This window comes from Narcine bancroftii, chromosome 4 (genome assembly GCF_036971445.1).
Source record: "Narcine bancroftii isolate sNarBan1 chromosome 4, sNarBan1.hap1, whole genome shotgun sequence".
Taxonomy (NCBI): Eukaryota; Metazoa; Chordata; class Chondrichthyes; order Torpediniformes; family Narcinidae; genus Narcine; species Narcine bancroftii.
In genome coordinates, this window is record NC_091472.1 from 108576266 (window position 1) to 108595004 (window position 18739).

The 18739-nt window shown below is 41.3% G+C and overlaps 1 protein-coding gene across 1 annotated transcript in view; it reads left to right on the forward strand.

The window, feature by feature from the left end:
- The window catches only part of pax1b (paired box 1b), a 180406-nt gene extending 162783 nt beyond the window's left edge, over window positions 1-17623 (forward strand). Inside the window, exon 5 of the mRNA XM_069932393.1 lies at window positions 17589-17623. Within this exon, the coding sequence (XP_069788494.1) occupies window positions 17589-17602 (14 nt within the window). The 3' untranslated portion in view covers window positions 17603-17623. The remainder of the gene's footprint in view (window positions 1-17588) is intronic.
- Window positions 17624-18739: the final 1116 nt, after the last annotated feature.

Sequence of the window (18739 nt, forward strand, 5' to 3'; positions counted from 1 at the left end):
TGTTGGGGTTGAACTGTGATAAGGACCAAACTTGAATCCTTGTAGACAGCCACTTCTATTGGCTGTCAGCACCCGCTGCAGCCACTGTATTCGCTATGATGTCCCTGTAAAGTGTGCTGGTGGAAAAAAGAGACGGAGCTTGAATGGTGGCGGACACTGTTTCCAGGAGCTCCCATTATTCATTGTATTGTTGAATTTGACAGTAAAGCATTTGTCAGAAGTTGCCACTTTGTGTTGTCTGGTTATTTGATGCATCAACAAACATGGTGTCAGAAGTCTGAACCTGAAGACTTCAAGTGAAAAGTGAGTAACCAATGCTATGTTTGCAACACATTTCTGACTGCACCATTATGGCCTGACCCGCTCGTGTTTGAAGGCAATTTGTCTGAGAATTGGCATGTATTTGAACAAGAATACGACATTTTCATCATGGCAGCGCACAATGGTAAGTCTGCCCAAGTCAAACCATACATTTTACCAAATTTAGCGGGCTCTGAAACCATCAAAAAGGAAAGGTCATTCATATATGCAAATGTGGTGCATGAAGGGGGTATCGTTATCACCCCTGCTGAGTCAAGAGAGGACACCGCGTGTTCAAAAAGAAAATTTTGAGAAATGTGCAATCCACAAAAGAATCTAATGATGGAAAGGTACAGATTTAATACCAGAAACAAGAGGCCTGACGAGCCGATTCAATCGTATGTCAATGACCTAAAAATCAGGGCAAGGACCTGTGACTTTGGAGCGCTCTGTGATGAGTTAATTAAAGACAGAATGGTCTGCAGCATCTGTAATGAAAGCATGAGAAAGGTACTACTGCGTGACAATGAACTAACACTCGCAAAGGCCATCTCCAAGTGTCTGGCTTATGAAACCATGGAAGAAAACAGCAGAAAGCTAGCCCCTCTGCAGTAGCAAGGCGCAAATGTAGACGCAGACCAGGTGGGACTGACGAACAGACAGTGGCCAGAAGCCAGAAGAAGATGAAGCCATCCAAGCCCTGCTATTCTCTCATCCAGGACAAAGTGCGGCAACTGCGGCAGTGACCATGTGGCAAGACGAGAGATGTTCCCGGCGTTTGGCCAGCAGTGCAGAGCATGCCAGAAATTGAATCATTTCTGCAGATGCTGCAGATCTAGGCAGCAACTCAACCTGAGACCTAGATACAGAAGGATGATTAACCAGTTAGAACTGAGCAAGAACAAGCCAACTTGGATGACGAGTATTACGTTGATGGATTGACTTTGCAGATGGCAGGAGACCCAACAAGAATCAAAAGGAATAATGGAACATTTGTAAAGCAGCAGACATGAAAGTTGACACTGAAGCCAAGTGCAACAACATGTCATGAAGAACGTTCAACCTACTGAGGATGTCAGAACAGGTCATATCGTGCTCCAAGTCTATAAGTATAGAGGGATACGAGGGGAGCAAAATTAGAACCGATGACACAGTGCAACTGAGGTGCTACATTCAACGACAGCTGCACATACTAACTTTTTTTATAGTCCAATAAGACATCTTGCCTCCGTTGGGCCTGAGCACAAGCATGGACATAGGTCTTGAGAGATAGACCAGATAAGTCCAGCTGACGATGATCTGACACATAGAATCTTTTCTGAGTACAATGACCTTTTTATGGAGGAACTGGGAAAACTGCCAGTGACATACTCCATGCAGCTTAACCCAGAAGTGAGGCCTGTGGTTTATCCGGCACACCATAATACTGATAGCAATGAAGGACAGGGTTAATGCTGAGCTCAACAGGATGCAGGACCTGGGCTTGATTACCCCAATCTTTGAACCCACTGAGTGGGTGTCCTCCATGGTGGCTGCTAAGAAAAAAGACGGATAGGAGATCTGGATCTGCATTGACCCAAGAGACCTCAATACAGCTTTAAAACGACCTCACCATCCAATGTGTACTGTAGAGGAAGTTGCCGTGCAGATGGCTGATGCAACCTTTCTTTCGGTTTTGGATGCAAGGGATTCCTTCTGGCAAATCCAACTTGACTACATCACTGTTGACCACATTCAGCATGAGTTTTGGATGATACAGATTCCTGCGAATGCCATTTGGAATCAAATCACCCAGCAAAGTATTTCAAAGATCAGTAGAGCAAATCTTCACAAGTTACCCCGTACCATCATTGTTGATGACATACTTGTAGGTGGCAAAGACTTGGAAGTACACGACACAAATTTATAAAGGTACTTGACATAGCCCAGAAGGTAAATCTTAAGCTCAACCCCTGAAATGCTGAACCAGGTCAGTTATGTAGGCCATGTTTTCACAGAAGAAGGCCTGAAGGCTGACCCTTCAAAGACTAGAGCAATCAGTGAAATGCCAGTACTGACAGAGGTGATAGGGCTACAATGTTTCCTGGGCATGGTCAACTAGTGAACACCAGAGATCTTACAGCCCCACTAAGGCAGTTGATGCAAAAAAGACGTAGCAGGAAAAACAACAAAACACATTCCACACATTAGAAAGGCAAATGCCACCAGTTTTATCATGCTATGACGTACAAAGACCAGTCATGGTAACCTGTGATCATCACAGTACGGTCTGGGTGCAGCATGCCTGAAGGATGGAAAACCAGCGGCCTACACATTCAGGTCACTCACCACCATGGAGACCAGATACGGTCAAATAGAGAAGGAGTTGTTGGCAGTAGTTTTCACCTGCTCAAAATTCATTGACTACATTTATGGCAGACCAGTGATCATAGAGACTGACCACTTACCCTGGTCACAATTCTGATAAAGCCAATCCATTCGGCTCCTGCGTGATTACAGAGAATGACGCTCAGGCTTCAGAAATACAACCTGACTTTGCTCCCAGGAAATGCACGATCCAACAAGCTGAGGAATGCGCATCTCCTCCTCCCGGTTGGATGAACTGAGACAGCGCATGGTTGAAGATACAAATTTGAGGATCCTGAGCCACTTTTATCAAGCAGCACAGCCGACCACCTGAAGTACAACCCTACTTCCCATTCCGGGATGAATTACTCATTGATGATGGAACCATAATGAAAGGCCTGAGAGCAGTAGTTCCGAGTTCACTGCAAAGCATTTATGTCAACATCCTGCACAGAGTGCAGCCAGGTGCAGAAGCACAGGGCTACAGACATAGATTTTTTTGTTCAGGGATGACCAAGAACATAGACCAAGAGGTACAAGCTTGCTCATTGTGCAACAGCACCAGGACACACCAACAGAAAGAGGTGCCAGACCTCTAATGGTCAACCATAACAACAGATATCTTCAAATGGCATGGTCAACAGTATTTAGTTCTTATCGATTCATACTCTGGATGGTTTGAGATAGACCTTTTACCCAACATCACCTCATCAGCAGTCATTATTAAGTTAAAGAGACACATTTTAGTTGCATGGGACCCTCCACACCCTGCTATCAGACAATGGTACCCAGTTCACCAGTGAGAAGTTCAGACATTTTGCAACAACATGGGATTTCAATCACATCACTAGCAGCCTGGAGTACCCACAGTCAAAAGGGTTGGTTGTAAGAGGCATGAGGAGCATGAAGTAGCTCATGGAGAAGTCCCACAGGGAAAATATGGTTGTGTTCCTAAACCTGCTGAACCTAAGGAACATCCCCAGTGATGCCATATTGGGTTCTCTGGTGCAATAAATAATGTCCAGGCAGACACTGACAAGGAGATTCTTGGAGCCCGCAAGAACCCACAAGAAATTAAATCCAACTGCTGAACCGGAGACTAATGCAGAAAAAGTGCTATGACAGAAGCAGCTGGCCACTCATTCCATTAGCAGAACGGCAAGTCATAAGGATGCAGACTCCACAGGGCATAGTCAAAAGAAGCGACCAGGAGCCCAGGTCATTCCTGGTAAAATCAAAAGGAAGGATGTATCAGAGAAACCGTCGATACCTCCTACCCATAAGGGAGTCACCCCCATCCCGAACCATTCCTGATGACACTATAAACCAGGATCTGGAACATGAACCCGGGGTAGGCGAAGCTCCCTCAGTAACAACCCTTGAAACAAATGGCCACAACTCCGAGACCACGGATGACACATCCTTTCAAGCTGAAGCACCTCAAGCAGGACCCCAAGCATCCACTTTCACCAATGGCGAATACATAACATGCTTCGGGCATGTTGGGATTAAATTGGGCTGACTGCTTACTGCTGAACTATTATTGTAATGTACAACACCTACATGGATTATGGTATGTGAAAGGTATCTCCACACACTCTTCGCAAACCTGCATTCTGCAAAAAAAGTGGGCAAATGTCTGCTCTCCACTGCAGTCATCTCATGGACAACGTGCATTGTGGGTGATGTTGCTGTTGTAGAGAAAGGATCTGTCTCAGAGTTCTCCTCTCACTGCTAGCCAGGCCAAGTTCTGGTGCTCGTTCATGAACACTGGCAATGAAGCATTCCACTAGATGACCTAGATTATATGCTCAGGGTACCACCCCACTGTCTGTCCATTATATTCTTGTCTCTCACTGTCTGTAGAATGTTGTGTGTTGACCACTGCCTGATGGCTTTATGGTCAATCTTGATTTTCTGGAAAACTTTTCCACGAAGAATAGGTGGTGTGGCAAAGTTCAGCTGACTGGGGGATTGTGCGGCGACAGGGCCAGGGCCATCATTTGTAGCATCAGGAACAGATAGAACCTTGGCATATAGTGACAGCATCTTTCAACTACTCCCGTTGGGGAAGAGATACAGGAGTATCAAAGCCAGCACCACCAGGCTGAGGAACAGTTTCTTGCATTGGCATTGAGAATGCTGAAGAACCAAAAGAAATGCTCACACTGAATATCCTAGACTCATTTGTACAAAACAATGATTATTCATTTATTTTTATTGATATAATACTTCTCCTGCATATGTATTATTTGTCTGCATTAAGTCTGGTTGAGTGCCTGCACATTTTTGCATCGAGGACTGAAGAACGCTATTCTGTCAGATTGTTCTCATACAATCAGCTAACAATAAACTTGACGACTTGACTTGACAAAATTTTAGCCGCTGGAGGGATCCACACAGACAAGTTTGTCTTTGGCCTCATCCATGGCCAGGGTGAAGCCAAACACAAACATGAGGAACAATACAACATATTCCTCCTGGATACACTTGAATTCAACATCACAAACATTGATTACCCAACCTTTATCTGAAGCCATTCTTTCCATCTGTTCTTTAATAATTTCTGTTCTTATTTTTCTCTCAACCCCCTCTCCCCCACCCAGTGGACTCTCCCCCAACCTGTCTCACCTCTCCCACCTTCTGTCCAATACCATTTCACCTCTTAGTCCCTGTGCCAGCTTCTTCAACCCCACCCCTTCCCACTTTACTCCAAATAAAGGATCCCGTCCAGGTCATTAACTGACCATTTCTACTCATGGATGCTGCCTGACCTGCTGAGTTTCTCCAGCAACTTTTTATTTGCTCAATATTTTAATTGGCAGATCTGTTCATAAATGAAAACATGAATGAATTGGGCTTCCAGTGAGCTTGGTGCAGCATTATCCCTGGGGATATTCTCTCTCAAACCACATGAAAAGTTACCTTTCACCATTATCAATTACAGCATGTGCACAACTGGGATTCTGATGGTGCACTGGGACAAAGACATGTGGTATTGTTTGATTATAGAGGATAATTAATCTCAGAGCTTTCATGGAGCTGAATTCTTAATACTGGCCTGTGTACTTCACAGTCATTTCATAGATATGAGTCACATGACCATTTAGCGCTGAGGCTCCCAAGTTGGGACATTAGTATGTTATGAGTTAGATTACGTCAGCTTAGCAAAGGCTGGTGGATACGATTAGCCCCAGCATTTCCTGGCAGAGTAGCAGAAATTTAGCCAACATCCTATCCTCTGAGTTCATTAATGGCCATCTGAAGTTAACAAAAGATAATAACAGGCGTAATGCTGTTCATTCTAACAATGTCCATCTTTCTGCTGTAATTTTTCCCATCCTGAAGGTGCAAAAGATGTTAGATAAAAATATTTTTTTTCTTCTCATTGGTAGATCTTCAGTTACTTTCCCATCCAGGGTTTCAAGCATTGATGTGTAGGTGATCTGCGGGAGGACTTATCAAGTAGTGAAACAGGAAAGTCTGCAGACACTGCATTTGAAGTAAAAACACAATGCTGGAGAAACTCAGCAGGTTTAACAGTGTCCTTTACATAGCAAAGATAAAATTACATAACCTGCGTTTTGGGCTTGAGCCTTTATAGGTGGGATTTCTAACAGTGATATCTTGGAGTATCGAAAGGAGATAAAGAGACCCGTGGCTTGATGCCTCAAGTTCAGCAAGATCAGAGACCCGGTTATAGACCTGGAAGAGAGGCGGAGCTCACTCTCCATTCCACATGCATGATAACGAGGAGGAGATAGTGGACAGCTTTAAATTCCTGGGAGGAAGCGTATCCAGAAGCCTGAGGAAATTTGGCATATCACCTGTGTCCCTTAAAAGGTTTTATTGGTGTCCCATTGAAAGCTTCCTATTAGGGTGCATCACTGCGTGGGACAAGAACTGCTCCACCAATGACTGCTAGAAATTAGTATACAGTGGGAATGGCAGCCAAGGTAAAGGAATGCTCCAATTGCTGAATGTGGGTTGTCTGGGAAGCCAACAGTTTCTCTGATGACCTGATCTGCGAGAGCTGCATCCAGCTGCAGCTCCTGACAAACAAGTTATGGAAATGGAGCTGGAAATTTGTAATTCCAGATCATTCAGGAGGCAGAGGGGGTAAGAGAAAGGACTGTCAGGGACACTATGACATATAGAAGGCAGGAGGAGGGTAGATGGGTGACAGTCAGGAGAGGGAAACAGAGCAGAAAGGCAGTACAGGGTGCCCTTGTGGCCATTCCTCTCAATAACCAATATACTATTTTGAATACTGTTGGGGGGAATGATCTACCTGGTCCTGCAGCTACCTAGGGAAGGGAGGAGAAGAGACAAACTGTAGTGACAGGGGATTCCATAGTTAGGGGGACAGATAAGAGGTTCTGTGGAAGAGATCAAGTATCCCAGATGGTATGTTGCCTCCCTGGTGCCAGAGTCCGAGACATCTCAGATCAAGTTCATGGCATTCTCAGGAGGGAGGTTGAGCAGTCAGATGTTGTGTTCCATATAAGAACCAATGATGTGGGTAGGAAGGGTGAAAGGTCCTGTAAGGTGAGTTCAAGGATTTAGGTGCAAGGTTGAAGGGCAGGACCTCCACGGTAGTGATCTCAGGATTGCTACCTGTGCCATGTGCTAGTGAGGTTAGAAATAGAAGGATAATGCAGCTTAACACGTGACTAAAGACATGGTGCAGGAGAGAGGGGTTCAGGTTTCTAGATCATTGGGCTCACTTCCAGGAAAGGTGGGATCTGTTCTAATGGGACAGTTTGCATCTGAACTGGAAGGGGACTAATATCCTTGCGGGGAGGTTTCTTAGTGCTGCTCCAGTGGGTAGAAGCTAGATTTGCAGGGAGTTGGGAACCAGAGTGCCAGAATAATAGAAGAGTGGAGGAAGGAAAAGATGATAAGAAAATTGCATGCACTGTGAGAAGTCAAAGGGTTGTACATGGTGTAAATTATCTCAGGTGCATCTATTTCATTGTGAGGAATATTGTAGGAAAGGCAAATGAGCTTAGAGCATGGATTGGCATGTGGAATTATGACATTGTGGTCATTAAGGAAACTTGGTTGCAGAAGGCGCAGGACTGGCAGCCCAGTGTTCTGGGCTTCCATTGGTTTAGATGCAATAGAATGGGGGTGGGGGGATGAAAGGGGAGGAGTGACATTGCTCTTGAGGGAATATATCACAGCTGTGCTCAGGCAGGACATTTACTCAGACAGAGTAAATGTAGATAAGATTTTTCCACAGAGGGTAGGTGAGATATAAACTGGAGGACATGGACTGAGTGAAATAGGAAAAGTTTAGGGGGAACATGAGGGGAACTTCTTCACACAGAGAATGATGGAAGTCTGGAACAAGCTGTCAGCTGAAGTGGTGAATATGGGCTCAATTTTAACATTAAATAAGAATTTGGATATTGATGGGAATGGTATGGAGGGCTGTGGACTGTGTCTATTTCAGTGGGATTAGGCAAAAAGAATGTTTTGATACAGAGTAGAGGGGCCAAATGGGCCTGTTTCTGTGCTATAATGTTCTATGGTTCTATGGGTTGTGAACATGGCTCAACTAGCGCACAAACTTCCCCTCCCTTCCATCAACACTATCTATCACCCTTGCTAGCTTGGAAAAATAGCTAAGATAGTAAAAGACATCCCACTCTAGCTATTCTATCTTTACTCCTTCCCATCTAAAAGAAGATTCACCAGTCTGTGATCGCACAACACCAGATTCCAGGACAGCTTCTTTCCCACTGCTATTAGACTCCCTAATGAGCTCCAAAATTGTGAAACTATGCTGGAAATCTGTAAATTTGCTCTTTTGTACTATTGTACCATATATGAGATGCCTGGCTTCCCTGCTCACAAAACAACTTGTTATATGGTCATAATTGATTGTTGGATAATGCTGTTAGTGATAAAGATTGCAGGTGGATCACCTTTTCTGCATTAGATACACTGATTTATCAGGTTTCTGATTTGGATCATTTCACAATGTCTCTTACAATGTGGGCATCCAATGCCACCCTTCTACGTCCAGCCCCAAGATGAGACTGCTGGAAATTCCTCCATTGGCTGCTGGGAATTCCCCTTATGGCTGCCTACTTCCTCTTTTGCTTGCCTTCAACCTCAGTTTCATCTTGTCACATACTGCCCAAAGACTACTGATCCAGCCACAATCGGAACCTGATAATGGTGTGAAGACAGTGGTGTTGCACTTGAGTCAATGTCTCAGTAGCAAAGCCAGCAGAAGAAGCACACTCCTGTAGTACTGACGTAGTCTGTAGACTTGGGAAGGTATCTGAGTAGCCTGCTGTGTGTTCTACCTGTATAGAGAGGTTTCCTAATGTAAGCAACAATCAATGCAAGAGAAAGCTCAGTGAAGATTTAATGACAGTCTTAGGTTTGCATCCAAAAGCTCCACTGTATAATGGTAAGGGCAGAAATGGGTGTTCAAGAATAGTGATATCTTCAGATACATATCTGCTGCTAGGAGAACATCATATACACAAGTGTGCATGGATATGGCTTTGCTTCTTCTGCAGTCTCCTGTGTTCCTGGGAACCTGAACTCCCAAACAGGGCTGTGATGCATCCAGTTGGTATACCTTCCATAGTCCACCTGTAAAGGTTTGATAGAGTATTTGATGACACGGGAAATTTTCTTAATGTAAATACAAAGTTCAAATTAGACTGTCATCAAACCTCAGGCACTATCGCTATGGTTTTTAAAAGTATTTGATTCAATTTCTCTGATGAACACTGTGGATACCAATGCAATCTAGATTAAGCCGGATTCACGCATGAGAAATGTATGAAAATTGACCCAATTTCTTGCTTTTCTTTTGATTCAGTGATGCTGATTTGAAGATAAATAGAAGTTTGGACACTAGGAGATCCACACCCACCCCCCCACATTTTCTTTCAATAATACCATGAAGCTTGTTTTATCTGCCCAGAAGGACAAAGTTGCTGATTTAACATCTCACTTTCTGATCCAAAGTAAAAAGGGACAATTTGCCAAGGCAGATTATTCAACTATGCATATTAATCAATTTTCAGTAATAGTATCTGAGTTTTCAAAATAGTCTGATTGGAGCTTTGAATTTACGTTAAGAAGTCTGAGGAGCTGTGGCACATAATCAAATACTTTATTGAACTTCTACAGGTGGATTGTAGAAAGCATGCTGACTGGTTGCATCACAATCTGGTTTGGTAATTTGTGTGCCCAGGAGCACAGAAGGCTGCAGAAGATAGCAAACATCACCAGGTCCATCACAGGCTCTGACCTCTTGTACACTGAATGCATCCATGTGATAGACTATTACAAAAAGGCAGCCAACATCATAGAAGACCCATGTCACTATGGCCACAACCTTGGCTCACTGCTACCTTTGGCAGTGAACACAGCACCTCTAGGTTCAAGAACAGTTTCTTTCCAACAGCTATCAGAGACTTTAATTTTCCCCACCCCATATTACATTAATCATAAACTACTCCAATATAACAGAAGGGGGTGTCTGTACTATTGTAACACCAATTTTTTTTTCTTGCACCATAGTAACTGTGAATATTTATTATTTATATTTTGTATTTATTATCTCTTTTTAATTTAATGCATTTGTAGACTTTTGTTGTATTCTTTTTTACTTTCCGAGGCACCTGTTCAGCTGCAGCAAGTGATACATTTGGAGCAAATGTACATTGCACAATGTACTGCATATGGCAATAAACTCAGTGTCATTATTAATGCCATTGAGTTCAATTTTTTGTCTTAAATAGTGCCACGCACTTCCACAAGTCAACATCATGACTGCGGCCTATCTGTTGATGGGGGTTCTACACCAGATTGCATGCCTTCATCTCATATTCTATTGCCTTTTCCCCTGATGAATAATTGTAGCCTATTTTTCCTGGTAGTGGATGAATATATTACTAGAAGGTATTGATTTAAGGTGCAAGGAGAAAGATTTTAAAGGGTTCTGAGGGCCATCTTTTCAAACAGAGGATGGTGGGAACATGGAAGGAGTTGCCAGAGGAAGTGGTAGTACAAAAGAACACTGTTGTGTTCAAAATCCATTTTGTGTGAGAATTTATTATCATCTACTTAAGTTCAATGTACAGATGTGCTAAAATTCTTGTTTGCTGCAGTTACATAACACCATAATTTAAAATGACCAAATTACCGTCAAATTTTCTACCAAGACAGAAAAGGAGATGATAAATATAAAAGAAAAGTAAAGTAAATATTCACGGTTTCAGTTAGTAAAAGAAAGAAAGGTGACAATTCAATAGTGCGGACAGATCTTTTGGAGGCCCTGGAGTAGTTTATGGTTAGGGTAGCAGGGGGGTGTTCAAGAACCTGACAGTTGTTAGGAAAAATAAACTGATCTTTAACCTAGAGATGCTGGACCTTAGGCCTCTGTACCTTCTGCCCAAAGGTAGCAGTGAGTAGAGGTCATGACGAGGATGACAGGGATCCTAGATATTTTTGGCTGCCTTCTTGAGGCAGCACCACACATAGATGTCTGTGATGGTTCTGGCTAGGTATATTTTGCTACTTTCTAAAGTATTCTGTATTTCTGGGTGTTTCCAAACAAGGCCATGAATCAAGCAGTCAGCAGTTTATGGTTAGGGCAGTACGGGAGGTTCAAGAACCTGATAGCTGTATACAATCAGGAAATAGAGCAGTCGGAAAGGGAACTAGTGAAAAGGGATGATATAAAGAAAAAGAGACAAAAAAAATAAAATATGAAACATTGCAAATGTACAAGGTGGAGAAGAACATAATGAAAACAAAGCAAAAGTATTACAAATTGGGAGAAAAAAAAAAACCACATAAAATATTGGCCTGACAACTTAAAACAGAGCAAGCTAAAAGAACTGTATTGGCATCAAGGAAAAAGGACAAACAAATCACATATAACCCAACAGAGGTGAATGAAAATTTTAAGGAATTTTATGAATAACTATATCAAACTACAGGGGAATCACGCTGCTCTCCATTGCAGGCAAAATCTTCACTAGGATTCTCCTAAATAGAATAATACCTAGCGTCGCCGAGAATATTCTCCCAGAATCACAGTGCGGCTTTCGCGCAAACAGAGGAACTACTGACATGGTCTTTGCCCTCAGACAGCTCCAAGAAAAGTGCAGAGAACAAAACAAAGGACTCTACATCACCTTTGTTGACCTCACCAAAGCCTTTGACACCGTGAGCAGGAAAGGGCTTTGGCAAATACTAGAGCGCATCGGATGCCCCCCAAAGTTCCTCAACATGATTATCCAACTGCACGAAAACCAACAAGGTCGGGTCAGATACAGCAATGAGCTCTCTGAACCTTTCTCCATTGACAATGGCGTGAAGCAAGGCTGCGTTCTCGCACCAACCCTCTTTTCAATCTTCTTCAGCATGATGCTGAACCAAGCCATGAAAGACCTCAACAATGAAGACGCTGTTTCATCCGGTACCGCACGGATGGCAGTCTCTTCAATCTGAGGCGCCTGCAAGCTCACACCAAGACACAAGAGAAACTTGTCCGTGAACTACTCTTTGCAGACGATGCCGCTTTAGTTGCCCATTCAGAGCCAGCTCTTCAGCGCTTGACGTCCTGTTTTGTGGAAACTGCCAAAATGTTTGGCCTGGAAGTCAGCCTGAAGAAAACTGAGGTCCTCCATCAGCCAGCTCCCCACCATGACTACCAGCCCCCCCACATCTCTATCGGGCATACAAAACTCAAAACGATCAACCAGTTTACCTATCTCGGCTGCACCATTTCATCAGATGCAAGGATTGACAACGAGATAGAAAATCAGACTCGCCAAGGCAAATAGCGCCTTTGGAAGACTACACAAAAGAGTCTGGAAAAACAACCAACTGAAAAACCTCACAAAGATAAGCGTATACAGAGCCGTTGTCATACCCACACTCCTGTTCGGCTCCGAATCATGGGTCCTCTACCGGCATCACCTACGGCTCCTAGAACGCTTCCACCAGCGTTGTCTCCGCTCCATCCTCAACATTCACTGGAGCGCTTTCATCCCTAACGTCGAAGTACTCGAGATGGCAGAGGTTGACAGCATCGAGTCCACGCTGCTGAAGATCCAACTGCGCTGGATGGGTCACGTCTCCAGAATGGAGGATCATCGCCTTCCCAAGATCATATTATATGGCGAACTCTCCACTGGCCGCCGTGACAGAGGTGCACCAAAGAAAAGGTACAAGGACTCCCTAAAGAAATCTCTTGGTGCCTGCCACATTGACCACCGCCAGTGGGCTGATATTGCCTCAAACCGTGCATCTTGGCGCCTCACAGTTTGGCGGGCAGCAACCTCCTTTGAAGAAGAACGCAGAGCCCACCTCACTGACAAAAGGCAAAGGAGGAAAAACCCAACACCCAACCCCAACCAACCAATTTTCCCCTGCAACCGCTGCAACCGTGTCTGCCTGTCCCGCATCGGACTTGTCAGCCACAAACGAGCCTGCAGCTGACGTGGACATTTACCCCCTCCATAAATCTTCGTCCGCGAAGCCAAGTCAAAGAAAGAAGAAGATATCAAACTGAGAATAAGGGGATAAATGATGAAATAGAAGAGATTTTAGCCAAAATTGAACTGACCTCCATCCCCTAAAATGATAAGTCGAGGATCAAAACAAACTGATAAAACTGTTCGAAATAGAGGAAGTACAGGATATGTTAAAAAAGCTGCCAAACAATAAAACACCAGGAGAGATGGCTTTCCAATAGAATTTTATAAAACATTTAAAGAGTTATTAACTCCTCCTCTCCTGGAAGTAATGAATCAGGTAGAAGAAGTTCTGTGTGCAGTTCTGGTCGCCTAATTATAGGAAGGATATAAACAGAGTGGAGAGAGTGCAGAGAAGGTTTACCAGAATGTTGCCTGGGTTTAAGCATCTAGAGTATAGGGAGAGATTGGACAGATTAGGTCTTTATTCTTTGGAGCGTAGAAGGTTGAGAGGGGATTTGATAGAAGTATTTAAGATTATGAAAGGGATAGACAGAGTGGATGTGGATAGACTATTTCCGTTAAGAGGAGGAAAGATTAAAACAAGAGGACCTGAGTTAACAATTAAGGGGCAGAGGTTTAGAGGTAACATGAGGGGGAGCTTCTTTACTCAGAGAGTGGTAGTCATGTGGAATGAGCTTCCGGGAGAAATAGTGGCGGCGGAATCAATTGTATTATTTAAAAAAAGGTTGGACAGGTATATGGATGAGAAGAAGATGGAGGGTTATGGGCATTGTGCAGGGAGGTGGGACTAGAAAGGGGTGTTTGGTTCGGTGCGGACTAGAAGGGCCTAATGGCCTGTTTCCGTGCTGTAATTGTTATGTTATGTTATGTTAAAGTTACCAGACTCATGCAAAACAGCAATAATTACAGTAATACCAAAGATGGGGAAGGATCCATTAACACCAGCATCATATAGATCAATATCCTTATTGAACTCAGATTATAAGATAATAGCAAAATTATTAGCAAACAGATTGGCCAACTGTGTACTAAAAATAGTAAAACAAGATCAAACTGGATTTGTCAAGAAAAGACGAACAGCGGACAATGTAAATTTATTAATATAATTCATGCAGCTCAAGGGAGTAAAAAACCAATGGGAGTAAAAAACCAATGGTGGCAGTTGCCTTACATGCAGAAAAAACCTTTGACAGAGTAGAGTGGAACTACTTATTTAAAGTGTTATAGAAGTTCAATCTGCCAGAAAAAATATATTAACTGGATTAGAGCATTATATAATGGACTGATGGCAAAGGTAGTAGTAAATGGATATGTATTGAACCAATTCAAATTAAGTAGATCAACTAGGCAAGGATGTCCATTATCCACCTCATTGTTCACCTTAGCAATAGAACCATTGGCAGAGCTGATAAGACAATAAAATAAAATAAAAAGGATAAAAATAAAGGAGAAGGAGAAAAAAATCAGTTTATTTGCAGATGACATCATAGTATACCTAACAGAACCAGAGAAATCAATAAAAGAACTATATAAGAAATTGAAGGAATATGGAGAAATATTGCGACATAAGGTCAATGCAAATAAAAGCGAAGTGATGCCAATGAGTAATGCGGATTATGCAGAACTTAAAAAAGAATCACAATTTAAATGGCAAACACAAGCAATCCAATATCTATGTATCAGGATAGACAATAACTTAAACCACTTGTACAAACTAAATTATCAGCCATTAATAAAGAAATTACAGAAAGACTTAGAACATTGGAAAGTATTACCACTAACATTGATAGGGAGGGTGAACTGCATTAAAATGAATGTGTTCCCAAGGATACAATACTTATTTCAAACGTTACCAATTCCCTTAACAGAGAAATTCTTTGCTGAACTAAGGAGAATACTAAGGAAATTCTTGTGGAAAGGGGGGAAACCGAGGGTAGCACTAGATAAAATAACAGAGAGGTATAACCAAGGTGGTTTGCAGTTACCAAACTTCAGAAATTATTATACAGCCACACAATTAAGGTACATCAGATTTTTACCAGACAAGAGAAAAACCCGATTGGACTAAGATAGAATTAGATAAAATAGGAGAGAAGGTACCAGAACATATACTTTATAAATGGGATGTAAAGCCGGTGCAATATAACAACTCACCAGTATTGCATAATTTACTTAATATATGGAAGAAGATACATGTAGAAAGGAAAAAAAAAAATTACCAAATACCAAAAATGCTATTAACGCAAAATCCACTAACCTCTTTTACAATAGATAACCTTTCCTTTAGAGAATGGGAGAGAAAAGGAATCAAGAGAATAGAAAATTGTTTTTTGGGAAATAATTTATTAATATTTGAACAGTTGAAGGACAAATATGGAATAAATCATGGTACAATGTTTGCATACCATCAACTAAAAGCTTATTTAAAGGATAAATTGGGAAACAGATTGAGATTACCAGAAGGAAGTAGCTTTGAATATGTGATTACAGACACAATGATAATTAAAAGATTTATAACTAATATGTACATTAAGCTGCAAGTTTGGAAAATTATGAAATAAGGTATAAACCCAAACAAAAGTGGGAAAATGTCTTAAATATAAAGATAAGGAATGAGACATGGGAAAAGTTATGTTCTGGAACTATAAAGAATACAATAAACACAAGGTTATGTATGATACAGTAAAATTGGTTACACAGATTATATATTATTTTTCAAAAATTAAAAGAATGGGATCCAACAATATCGGATAGGTGTTTTCACTGTAAAAATGAAATGAGAACAACCATACATGCAATTTGGGCATGTACAAAAGTGAATACATTTTGGGATGAACTAAATCAGATATTAAATAAAATCACAAAAAATCCCCCCAAAAATATCCAGAAATTTTTCTTTTAAGTAACATAAGAAGTAAAGAATTAGGTCTCAAATTGGATAAAGCACAAAAAAGATTCATTATGATAGCCTTAGCGGAAGCAAAAAAATGTATAATGTCAACTTGGAAAATGGAAGAGAGCCTGAGAATACAGCAATGGTACATGGAAATGAATAAATGTATTCCATTGGAAAAAATAACATATAATTAAAAAATAAAGTTACATTGTTTGAACATATTTGGGAACTATACATGGAACATAACAGAAAGAGCTTGCCTCGGACCTCTATCCCCTAAAATGATAAGAAGATAAAAACGATTAGATTTAGTGTGTAAAAGTAGATGACACATTTTTTTTGTTTGTTTTTCCTTTGTGTGAAGACATTGTTTTATGGTTTTATTGTATTGTATATGTTTCATATTGGTTCTGGAGGGGGTTGGGAAGGGGGGAGGCAGGGAAGGGGGGGAGAAAAGGGGAAAAATGTTATTGTGTATATTTAATGAGAAATGTCTGTACATATTTTGGTTGATATGGTTCATAGTGTGATAAATTTTAAAAAATGAAAAAAAAGAACCTGATAGCTGTTAGGGAAAATAAACTGTTCTTGCACCTTGAGGTCAGTCAGGTATGTGGACAGGAAAGGTTTCTAGGGTTGAGTGTAGGAAAATGAGACATGCTTGGTCAGCATTTGACTAGAAAGGCTGAAGGGCCTGTTTATGCATTGTGGTGTTCTCTGGTTCTATAGTTCAATAGAACTCCAGAATCCTTGCAATGACTCATTTTATGTAGGAATATTTTTGGAAGTACATTTAATTCCATTCAAATATTGCCCAAATAATTAAGATCTTGCCTTATTATTGTTTGTTGTACATGCACTTTTCATTTGCTCTTTGATGCAGTTCTTGCACCATGATTGTCTTTGGAGAGAAAATTGTGATTTGAAAAAAAAATGTAACTTGCAAGCAGTGCTTGTTCTGTTCTTCAGCATCTCTGAGCAACATAATTAGGTGTTCAGTTGAGGATTCTTAACTTTGACTTGGCCTCTTGGACTGACCTTTTGGACTGTGGACTGTCATTATAAAGGATGGAGTTCTGCTAAGAACTAGGTGCAATTGCTTGGAATTATTGAGAACAATGGGATAATCCAGCTGTGAAACAGAGAGCGGCAGTTGGAGTGGCAGAGGGCAGCTGGAGAGCTGTGCGAAATACACATGCCTCATAAGTGAGGATTCGTAAGTTTACTGCAATGCAACATCAGTAATTTCTCTCTCCAATGTTCAGTAAGATCTCCTTTATTATCAATTAAAGGACTGAACTTTGACATTGAACTTTGAGATTGAATTCTGTGGACTTAGTTGACTGACTGACCTGGAGTTTTAGGGGATTTTTTCCTTTTTGAATATTGGGCACAGACTGTAATTTTTCACATACACACTGTTTATAAATATATGATATCTATGTATTTGCTTAGATAATTAAAGTGGGGTAAATTGTGTTAAGACATTAAATTGTTAATAGTCATTAATAAATAAAGAATTAAAATTTAACCCTTTTGAATTGCGTCTTCTGTTGTTGCAGGTTTGATGTCCTGATACCTTTCAACTTCACGAGGGATTGGCTAACTCCTCATTTTTTGAGTTGACACCTCTCTCCATCTGTTGCCTCTCCAGATCCTTGGTTGGTGAGCTCGCTCACTCTTTCAAGGAGTTAGCTGTAATTTAGTTGACAATGAACTGACTTCAGCAGAATGTCCTGGTGAGGGAAAAATAAACACTGCAAAGGGCTGCAACTCTGCTGTTCCAACTGATTAGGTACACTTAGATAACTAAAAATCATAAAACATTTATTAAATTATCATTATGGACTGAAAGGTAATGGATATTATGAAACACACAACATTATAACTTGGTTGTATATTTAAAATAATTACAAATTGCACATTAATAATCATTCACTGAAAGTTCACTGAGGATGAAATGAATAACACTTGGCAGAAGCACAGGATACAATGGATTGAATTGACTCGAAAGCCTATTATAACAAAGGCCACTTGAGTTATAACTCCAATGTTCTGGAACATATTGTATAAAGCTAATGGCTCTCTGGAGGGAAAATGAGCTAACTCAATGTTTCCACCAGATTTCAATATATCTTGTAATTTCTAGTTCAATCACACAAACATGGTCAAAATAACCTCTTAATCAAAATAAGATGAAATACATTGCCATCTCATTTTACTTGGATAAGGTAGTTGAGATAAGAAGCAGATTGAACCTCGATGGGGCACACGTCATTGGGAACATGTTGCAGATTCAACCCTGCAGTGCTAGAGAGGTGACTCTTAATGGATTTCAAAGAGAGAACATGCATTTTTATTTATTCATACAATTCTATTCATTATTCAAATAGCATCTAAAGCTTCTGAAATTAAAAAAAAACCCTGCTGCTGTCAGACTGTGGCCATCTGTTGATGGGATCCCATTGCCAGACCGCGTACCATCATCTCTTTCTTCTATCTTTACAGGTCCTTGTGCTTAAAGCAGGGACTTAGGCTGTATATTATTTTAATTAAGAGAATCAGTACTGTACTAGGCCCATGAGCCCATGCTAACAAAATGCACCCATGTGACTAATTTCCCCCCCCCCCCCACCTAGCAACCCTGGGTGGGGGAGGGGGGGGAAACCAGAGCATCCAGAAGAAACCCACGCAGACACAGGGAGAAACTCCT